At 37.0% G+C, this 10,928-nt stretch overlaps 1 protein-coding gene across 1 annotated transcript; it reads right to left on the bottom strand.

The window, feature by feature from the left end:
• Positions 1–8,092: 8,092 nt before the first annotated feature.
• LOC127130999 (uncharacterized) lies at positions 8,093–8,818 on the bottom strand. The gene has a single exon (XM_051059949.1). The coding sequence runs from the start codon at positions 8,816–8,818 to the stop codon at positions 8,093–8,095; it is 726 nt and encodes a 241-aa protein (XP_050915906.1).
• Between the last annotated feature and the right edge of the window lie 2,110 nt (positions 8,819–10,928).

Raw genomic sequence — 10,928 nt, 5'->3', positions numbered from 1 at the left:
AACCCTAACCTCAGTCCATTAGAATATCTCAAATTTCATAGGATTCAGTACAAATTAGCATAGAGGGAATATAAATCGAACATAAAACAGCAAAAATAAACAAAGAATCTACCAAAAGCAAACTTTGGCGACGATCTTCGACCTCCAGCGCGGCAACGGCCATTTTCAACGAGGTCAACAATCTCATGTATTTTCTCTTTTCCTTTCTTCTCCTCTTCTTTGCCTCTCCTTTCTTTTATTTAATCTTCTTCTCTCTATGCATCTGTTGTGAGTGAATGTTTTGTTAAATGTTGTGGGCTTAGCTCCATTATTTAGAGCTTCAATATGAAGCTCTAAGTAGCTTAGGGTGAGAGCTCTAGGTGATATTTTTAGGGATGTTAGTAGAGAAAAAAAATTGTGATGCCTAGAATTAAGGTTCCTTTTTTTCTTTGAGTAAGAGTAATGTAGACTTTATAGGATGTGAGTATGAATCAATGGAACTCATGTGAATAGAGGTTAAGGATTGAGTTTTTGTGTGAGAAGCGTGTGAATGGATTCATGATTTGCGTGAAGGATGATTTTGTTAGAGTGGTGTGAGCTTCAATCCCTTATTTGGTGGGATTTTGGTGAGTGGAGAAAAAGTGAACGTTGGGAATCATGTGCAGAAAATTGGAAAATGTTATTCTCTTGCAGTAAACTTTTGCGGTAACTTGTTGCAATCTGTGGTAAGTCAACCTGGGATTCTTCCTTTTACTATTATAACCCGTCCATGTAGAAGTTTGTGGCTCAAAAATAACATGCATTGTCTTGGTGTGCAAATTATTTTTATAGTTTTTTTCACTATGGTGAATAATGTGAGTGTTAACATTGATGATGTTGTGAATGATTATTCCAATGCTTATGAGGGTTTTTTCCATAATAACAATGGAGTTTATGTTGGATCTTCTCTTGTCAATAAAGTTATTTCTAAATATACTGGTATTAGTAAAAGGTTTGGCAAGAAGTCAAAGAAAAAGGTGAAAAATAGAAAGGTTGTGTTGAAGTTTAAAAGGAGTCCTTACAAGAAGATCCTTACTCCTACCAAGGCAAAAAAGACTCCCAAGAAGAAGAAAAATGTGTGGTTTGTAGTAAGAAATCATCTAGGAAGTAAAGGAATGTTTCTCATCATAATAAGATGGATGTTGAAATGTAACATTATGTTGAAGCACTGAAATATTATGAAATTATGGAGCTCCTTAGTAATGCTAAGTATTTGAAGACAATGCTGAATCATGGGATTTCTCCTTGGTTGCTAAATTTGAGTCACATTCTGAATGTTAGGAAATATGTCTCAGACATTGTGTCCAACATTTATGCACTTGCTGATGAATCCGATATAGTTTTTTATGGAGAAATGTTTGAGCTTTTTCACCTTAACTTGTTGTTGCTACTACTTCAAGTTTGTTGTATGTGCTCTAGGGTTCTTGTTATATAGTACTTGTGGCCATATTGGGATTCTCTTTATTACCCCTTTCCTAATTTGAGAAAATTGGGGGGGGGGGGGGGGGGGGGGGTGATATGATCATTCTCAAAAAAGGATGTTACTCATAAGTAGTTGTGTGTTGTTGTTATCTAAAGAATGACTAGGAGAATGTGTGTAGTGTTGGTCCTATGTTATTTTTCTGAAAAAAGGAAAAGGGCACACTTTTTGCCTAAAATATTGAATAAGTGTTTAATTTGTGATTTTCCTAAAATATAGCCAAAGGGGAGTGTTATTCCTTTGATTGTATAGGAAAAAAGGATATCAAGATGTATGGATCATTTTTTATGACATCTTGGTGTGCGTGCTATACTGATTGGATTCTCATGTACTTCAAATTTATTCAAGTCCAAGGTTTGAAAGAAATATTTGGAAGACTAAATTCGCATTGAAGAATAAACCTACTCAGATGATGATGATTGGCTTAATTTTGTTTCATCAAGAGTTATTCTAGCTTTCTATTTTGATGTTCTAGCTTCAGTCCTGGTGTTATAGATTTCTGATCAACATGCCCATGGTTGTTATTGATAGTTTCTACTCCTGGTTTTGTGTGTGCTATTGTCTGGCATGTTCACTGATTGTGCTCATGGCTAATACTGACATAACTACTGACCTTTGCCAAAGTATGGCAAAAAGGGGGAGTAATAATGTGTAGTAAAATAATGTGACTACTAACTTGACTAATGACTTTATGATGTATGGGGATCTTCTGTTGACCTGATATATCCTGTTGTAATTAGTAGTGAATAATCTATATGGTACAAACTGATATGATCCTTGTACCCACACATGCTGAAGCATTTTGCCTGGCATCTGGCCCTCAACCTTGTATGTTGATTGTTTATGGAGCATTGTATGTAGCAAGCTCGTAATATTGTGTGTGTGTGTGTGTGTGTATGTATGTGTGTGTAACTACCTTATGATTTATGAATTGTGCTTTGTTCTGTGTTGCTTCTACTGCTGATGTATGATGTGATGTTTGGTGTTTGGTTCTTCTGTTTCTTCTATTGATGATGGTCTAAGTATATCTTTGATACTTAGTTGTTTTTCTACTTGAAGAGTTGTTTTGCCAAAAATTTCTAAAGGGGGAGATTGTTGGTCCTTTTGGAATTGGTTGCATTATGCAAAAAAACATGGAGATTTCTCAAGCTAGTTCTGGTGCAGAAGGGACACATATTGAGCACGATGTTCCAATATGTGTGTTGGAACATCTAGTCTTTGGCAACATACAGATGGTATTGCAATTTGGTTCAGAATTATTATATTCAATGCTTTCTCTATAAAGAAAGTTTACAAGTCATAAAGACGAGTTAATTTGGATGTACTTATGCAACATGTGGAACACGATGTTCCAATGGGTGCAAATGCAACATCTGCCTTGTCAGCAGGCCATGAGAGATGTTGTTTGGTGCAAATTTTTTGATTGGATTTCAATCAAATTTGTTAGCAATGTTTGTGTGATTTGTTTGACAGTTGTTGAAGATCAAATCTATTTTTAAATTTGAATTTGAAATATAATAAATCATATCTTTTGTTGGAGAGATTTATGGAAAAAATCCAATCCAAATAATTCAGCTATTATTCTGGAAAAATTAAATGTAGAAATCCAAGAGGAAAAATCCCAGAAGACATTGTTATATAAGGAGACTCAATTCTCATGTTTTACTCGAGGGTTTATACGCAACATTAAGTTATTTGTGTCTAGGGTTTGTAAGCCTGTTATTTCTTGTATTCCAGACTAATGGTGTATTAGTGTTAGATCTAGTTTGTGTACACCACACTATGTTTTAGTAATTTGGCATAGTTGTTCGTTTGTTAGTTGAGTTGTAAAGCTTTGTTCCAAGACACTAATTCTAGAAGCTTGAGAATAAAGTGGTTGTGTTGATTGTACATCACGTTATTGCTTCAGTCACATGGCATAGTGTTGATATTTTTTAGTTGAGTTTTATTAAACATTCCTGAAAATGTTTATGAGTTTGTCACTTGGGATTAGTAATTAAAAGAAAGTGAGAGGGCTTCTCATATTTAAGGGGAGACCTAAATAGAAAGTCACTAGGATTAGAGAGAGGCATAAAACTTCATAGGATTTGGGGTTCTTATAAGACCGATTGTTCTAATTTGAAGTAGTGAATTTCCTTTCTTAGATAGAGTGACCCTCAAACATAGGCATGATTTCACCGAACTGAGTTACCAATTCTCTTGTTATTTTATCATTTTATACAATGTGTCATTGCGTTATTATATTATTGTCATACTGGTTTGACAAGTTAGACCGGTTGTCCTAACATCATGCCCAACACCTGTCCCCTCAGAAAAGAATTTCACCTTGCAAGATGTAGTGTTGGAGAAATTATGGAGTCAAAAGATAGCTCCATAAATAAAGATTTTATGGACGCCACACAATTAATGGAAGAAAACATTGACTCTATTGAGAATTCCATTGTGGTGAACAATGAGAAATTTCTCAAATCCTCTTGGGAGAGCTTGGAAAACACTAAAGATGTGGATAAGGATCTAGTGGAAAGTCATTCCGGCAATAAGACCATTCATTCACATTGGTTAGAAAAAGGAATAGAAAGAAAAATCGGAGGCGTGGGAGTTTATACATAACCAGATCAAAGGTTGGTCAATCCACAACTTTGAAATGATTTGCATTTTCTAGAACTTAAAGGATTTGGTCAATCATCCCACAAAATTGGCTCTTAAAATGATTATATTGACCAATAGGTCTGATTTCATCATCGTGGTTGAACCTTGGATTCCCCGTGACAATTTTCCTCAGAATTCGGTCTTAAGTTGATATCCTCAATAATAGACCTAACAACCTTTAAAACATGTGGTGTTTTTGCAAATGTTCTCTATCTCCCAATGTCTTTGTAGGTGACCAGACCATAGTTTTTTCCTGTTGGAAATAGACCCTTTTGTGTTTAGGAAGAGTGTGTGAGAATATTAGAGGCTTGAATAAAAACTTGGTAAGTGGGAGAATTATTTATGGAAGAGAGAACTTTGTATTTTTTGCTTGATTCAAAAGTGTAGGATTACATCTCTATTTATAGTACTCTAAGGAGAACTCTAGACACATTAATTCTAGAGAGTTCTCAACTCTAGATATTCAAAGAGTATTCTAGAAAATATTACAATCTTAAGAAATATCTAGATACTCTAAATACTACAAGACTTTTCTAGAAACATTATCCAATATAAACTAAGCCCAAATAACTAAGTCCAAAATCAAATAATAAAATTAGGCCCAAATCAAGTTTAATATTTCAGCATCCCCCCTTAAACTTGATTTGTGACTCCAAGCATATTCCTTAGCTTCACGAAAGTTTCCAATTTGAGTGGCTTGGTGAAAATGTCGGCAACTTGATCTCTAGACATCACATACTTCAACTTCACCTTCTTCTTCTCGATGCATTCTCTTATGAAATGGTAACGAGTGTCGATGTGCTTACTTCTTTCATGAAATACAGGATTCTTTGCCAAAGCAAGTGCTGATTTATTGTCAACACATATTTCGACAGGATCTTCTTGTGGCACTTTTAATTCTTTCAACAAATTTCTTAGCCAAACTGCATGACAAACACATGATGTGGCGGCAACATACTCAGCTTCACAAGTCGACAGTGTGACGATAGGTTGCTTCTTTGACATCCAAGTGAAAGCAGTATCTCCCATAAAGAACACAAAACCAGTAGTGCTCTTTCTATCATCCAAGTCTCCACTCCAATCACTATCACTATAGCCAATAATCTCATAATTGTTAGAAGAGTAATAGTGCAAGCCAAAATTTGTTGTACCTTTGATGTATCGAAGGATTCTTTTTGCCGCCTTGAAGTGAGTTGTTGTTGGAGCTTCCATGTAGCGACTTACGACTCCTACAGCATAGAGAATATCCGGCCTTGTACTTGTCAAGTAACGCAGACTTCCAACCAAACTTTTGTAAAGAGTTGGATCAACAAACTCTCCATTTTCATGCTTACTCAACTTGCTTCCACATTCCATCGGGGTGCCAACTGGATTGGCATCATCCATCTTGAACTTCTTAAGGACTTCTTTGGCATAACCTTCTTGGGTGATAAAAATTCCTTTGTCTTCTTGCTTTACTTCGATGCCGAGATAATATGCCATGAGCCCCATGTCTGTCATCTCAAATTCATTTGACATGTCTTTCTTGAACTCTTCGAACATGCTTAAATTGTTCCCTGTGAAGATCAAGTCATCAACATATAAGCACACAATCAAAATATCTCCACTTTGCGCTTTAATATAGAGTGCATGCTCATATGGACACTTGATGAAGTTCTTGTCTTGAAAGTACTTGTCGATTCGAACATTCCAAGCTCTCGGTGCTTGCTTGAGTCCGTACAATGCCTTCTTCAACTTCAAGACTTTTTCTTCTTGCCCTTTTACTTCATAGCCTTGTGGTTGCTCGATATAAACTTCTTCTTCGAGAAAACCATTCAAGAAGGCCGACTTCACATCCATTTGATAGATCTTCCATTCATTTTGGGCTGCCAAAGAAATGATCAGTCTAATAGTTTCAAGACGAGCAACGGGGGCAAATACCTCATCATAGTCAATTCCTTGTCTTTGACTATATCCTTTCGCCACCAATCTTGCTTTGTATCTCTCCACGTCTCCTTTTGCATTCTTCTTTGCCTTGTACACCCATCTTACTCCAATTGCTTTGTGTCCTTGTGGAAGTGTAGTAAGTTCCCATGTATCATTCTTCGTGATTGACTTGATTTCTTCTTCCATGGCGTCTCTCCACTTTACATTTTCAACTGCTTCTTGATAGCTTAGAGGCTCGCAATTACCCAAAAGGCAAAAAAGGTTAATGTCATTTATGTTTTCGGTTACCTCATAAAGCTCTTCAATACTCCTTAGTCGTGGTGTCCTCTCACTTGAGCTTGTTTCATCCAACCTTGGTGTCGGTGAGGCCAGTGGTGTAATATTTTCTTCTATCATTGGTTGTTCCATTTCGTCTTCTTCTTCAAAGTAAGGAAGAAAATCGTACCTGTCTTCTTGAAGACTCCAATCCCAACAATCTTCTTCTTCGAACTCCACGTCACGACTTATGACGATCTTTCCATTATTTGGATTATAGAGCTTGTACCCTTTGGAGCTTGAGTCGTAACCGACGAATACATACTTCTCACTTTTATCATCGAGCTTTGTTCTCCTTTCATCAGGAACGTGAGTATAGGCAATGCTTCCAAACACTTTGAGGTGAGAGATCCCAGGTTTCCTTCCACTCCATGCTTCTTGTGGTGTCTTCTCATGCACGCTTCTTGTTGGGGAACGATTTATCAGATAAACCGCACATGCCACTGCTTCGGCCCAAAACTCTCTCGGCATCTTCTTGCTCTTAAGCATGCTTCGCACCATGTTAAGTATGGTCCGATTCTTTCTCTCTGCTACTCCATTTTGTTGTGGTGATCTTGGCACTGTTAGTGGGCGGCGGATTCCATGGTCTTCACAATATTTTTGGAACTCATTTGAAATGAACTCTCCTCCTCGGTCAGATCTCATGGCCTTAATGGAAAGACCACTTTCTTTCTCCACAAGGGCTTTGAACTTCTTGAAGTTTTCAAACACTTCTGACTTCTCCTTCAAGAAATAAACCCATGTTTTTCTAGAATAATCATCAATAAAGAGGAGAAAGTATTTACTCTTACCAAAAGAGTTTGGATTGATTGGTCCACAGACATCAGTGTGTATGAGCTCTAGCGGTTTTGTCGCTCTTGACGTTGATTCCTTTGGAAAGCTTTTTCGAAATTGCTTCCCAACTAGACATCCTTCGCATAGTTGGTCTGGGTGGTTTATACTAGGCAAGCCTCTCACCATTTCCTTCTTTGACAAACATTTTGGACTATCGAAGTTGAGATGTCTGAATCGTAGATGCCATAGCCACGAAGAGTCGGTATAGCAAGTCTTGAGACACTTTGCAACATCATTTTGAATGTTCAAGAGGAACATTCTATTATTTGACATAGGCGCCTTAGCAATCAAGTTATGTCTACAATCTCTTAAGAAAAGACTATGTTCTTTCAAGTGGATGTCATAGCCTTTCTCTAATAATTGTCCCAAGCTCAAAATATTATTCTTCATGTTAGGAACATAATAGACATTGGATATGAATTGATGACTCCCATTCTTTAAGCGTATAAGAATTTTACCTTTGCCTTTGACCGGTATCTTTGAGTCATCTCCAAATGAGACATTGCCAGTTGTCGCTTCATTGATCTCTACGAACATGCTTCGATCGCCACACATGTGATTGCTTGCGCCAGTGTCGAGGTACCATTTGTTTCTTTTCTCTTCAACTTGGTTTTGGCACGCGAGCAACAAAGTTTCTTCTTCTCTGCCTTTTTCTTCTACAAAGTTAGCTTTCTCCACAACTTTCTTCGAGAATCTACACTCAGATGCATAGTGACCGATCTTGTTGCAGTTGAAGCACTTGATTTGTGATTTGTCACACCTCGACCATGAATTTCCTCTTCCACGACCTCTTGTTGCTTGTGGATTCCAACTTCTTTCTCCATTATTAGAGTAGTTGTTGTAACTGCCTCTTCCTTCTCCTCCATGTCCTCACCCACGCCCACGATCTTGGCCACGACCTCGTCCTCTTTGGCTCTTGTAATTCGCATAATTTGCTTCCTTTATGTTGAGTTGTAGTAGTTGCTCCATGGCCTCCTTTTGTTTAATTTTTCTCTTTTGTTTTTCTTCGTATGCTTGTAAGGAACCCATGAGTTGCTCAATAGTCATGGTCTTTAAATCCTTGTTTTCTTCAATGTTGGTAACAATGAAGTCAAAACTTGGATTTAAAGTGCGAAGTATTTTCTCCATGACTTTTACCTCATCAACATCTTCACCATTTCTTTTAAGTTGATTGACTACGGCTAATACTCGAGAAAAATAATCAGAAATTGACTCGGACTCTTCCATAAATAAACGTTCAAAATCACCTCTAAGAGTTTGAAGACGAATCTTTTTCACCTGTTCCACTCCTTTGTTGCAAGTTTGAAGTTTGTCCCATGCTTCTTTGGCCGTCGTTGCGTTGGAGATCTTCTCAAATGTATCTTCATCCACCGATTGATAAATGAGGAAGAGAGCTTTCTTGTCTCTCTTTCTTGACTCCCTCAATGTCTCCTTTACACCTTGGCTTAGCGAGGCTTCATCTTGCTCATTGAAGCCTTTCTCAACGATATCCCACACATCTTGAGCTCCTAGTAGCGCCTTCATCTTGATACTCCAATTGTCATAGTTGTTCTTTGTGAGCATTGGCATTTGAAAAGGGAAACCTCCATTCGCCATTTTTTTTGGACCTTGAAGCTCTGATACCACTTTGTTGGAAATAGACCCTTTTGTGTTTAGGAAGAGTGTGTGGGAATATTAGAGGCTTGAATAAAAACTTGGTAAGTGGGAGAATTATTTATGGAAGAGAGAACTTTGTATTTTTTGCTTGATTCAAAAGTGTAGGATTACATCTCTATTTATAGTACTCTAAGGAGAACTCTAGACACATTAATTCTAGAGAGTTCTCAACTCTAGATATTCAAAGAGTATTCTAGAAAATATTACAATCTTAAGAAATATCTAGATACTCTAAATACTACAAGACTTTTCTAGAAACATTATCCAATATAAACTAAGCCCAAATAACTAAGTCCAAAATCAAATAATAAAATTAGGCCCAAATCAAGTTTAATATTTCAGCAACCAGACCATAGTTTTTTCCATCATGGTAGATAATAAAGTTTTTGGGTTGGTAGACATCTATGCTTCAACCAACTCCATAAGATGAAGGTATAATTGGGAAGACTTAGCCAACATTCTCATCACTCACAAATTCCCTTGGTGTCTGGTAGGTGACTAAACTATGATCCTAGGAGCTCATGAACGCAAAGGATCCTCCAATCCTGCTAAGCTTCCTATGAAATAATTTCTAGACTAGTCTGACTCCAATGAGATGCTTCAGTTTCCTACAGTGAGAGCCTTTTATACCGGGTCTAATGGTAGAATTGGAGTTGCTCACACCCCTAAAAGACTAGATAGGGCCATTTGCAACATGAATTGGCTATACTCTAGTACCAAAACCTCTTGCATCACTCTGCCTAAAGTTAGGTCAGACCATCATCCCCTAATGCTAGACTTTATTTTCACCACAACTACCTATTCACCCTCATTCAAATTCCTTCAGACGTGGGGCACTCACCCAAAATGTTTGGAAGTGGTTAGAATGTCAAGTTTCATGGTTGCCTTATATTTATCCTTTCTGAGAAGCTACAAATCTTTAAGAATAATCTCAAGAGCTGGAATCATAACACTTTTGGTAATATGCACTTAATGGTAATGAAAGTAGAGCAAAAGTTGAACCAAGTTCAGTGAATGATCCAAGATGAAATCCACTTTTATGAGGTGAGAAATATTGAAATGGTTGCATGACTAACTTGGAAATGGCCTTTTATAAGGAAAGTTTGTTTTGGAAGGAAAATTCTAGAGTCAACTGGCTTTTAGAGGGGGATAGAAATACTATATTTTTTCATAGCATGGTTAAGATTAAACAGGCTACCAATTTTATTTTTGCTCTCAAAATTGAAGGTTTTCTCATCACTGGCCCAAGAAGTGTATGGAGAACATGTGGTTAATTACTTTAAATCCTTGTTCATTGATTCTCGTAAAACTATGCATGGTCAAGATCTCATCAAATCTTGCATCCATTGCCTCATCAATGAAGAAACCAACATAATGCTTACTAGAATCCCTAGCAATCTTGAAATCAAGGAAGCAGTGTCCAGCCTTAACAATGATGGACCTTCTAGTCTTAATGGATTTGGTGTCTCCTTCTTCCATAATTATTGGTATGTAAATCATTCAGATGTCATTGCATTTGTGGCTCAATCTTTTAATACATCTTGGATTCTTCCAAACTATAATGTAAACACTTTCATTCTTCTTCCAAAAACCTCCAATGGAAACTCCATAAAGCTCTTCCAACCTATTTCCCTTGCCAACTTCGCATTCAAAATTATTTTAAAATTTTTAGCTGATAGAATGGACCCAATCATGCCTTTAATCATATCTAAGAAGTAAAAGGGATTTGTTAAGGGCAGATGCATCAGAGACTGTGTAGGCTCACATTTGAGGCTATTAATTTGCTCCACAAGAAAACCTATGGAGGCAATATTTCCATGAAACTATACATCACAAAATCTTTGGTTATCTTAATTGGGTTTTCTTATGCAGGTACTCAAGGCTTTTGGTTTCAATGACAAATCCAAGAAGTATATCTGAGCCATTCTTGAATCTGCAAGGAATTTTATTTCTTTCAATGGAAAGCTTAAAGATTTTTTTCAACTGTGAGAGAGGGGTCAGGCAGGGTGACCCTCTCTTACCTATGATCTTTTGTATTGTAGAGGAGGTT

This window comes from Lathyrus oleraceus, chromosome 3, assembly GCF_024323335.1.
Source record: "Lathyrus oleraceus cultivar Zhongwan6 chromosome 3, CAAS_Psat_ZW6_1.0, whole genome shotgun sequence".
Classification (NCBI taxonomy): domain Eukaryota; kingdom Viridiplantae; phylum Streptophyta; class Magnoliopsida; order Fabales; family Fabaceae; genus Lathyrus; species Lathyrus oleraceus.
Note: the sequence above shows the minus strand (reverse complement) of the source record. Positions and strands in the feature narration are given on the sequence as shown.

What these genes read in the sequence shown, in the direction of transcription:
- LOC127130999 (XM_051059949.1), bottom strand. Translation starts at nt 8,818, where the DNA reads ATGGCGAATGGAGGTTTCCCTTTTCAAATGCCAATGCTCACAAAGAAC.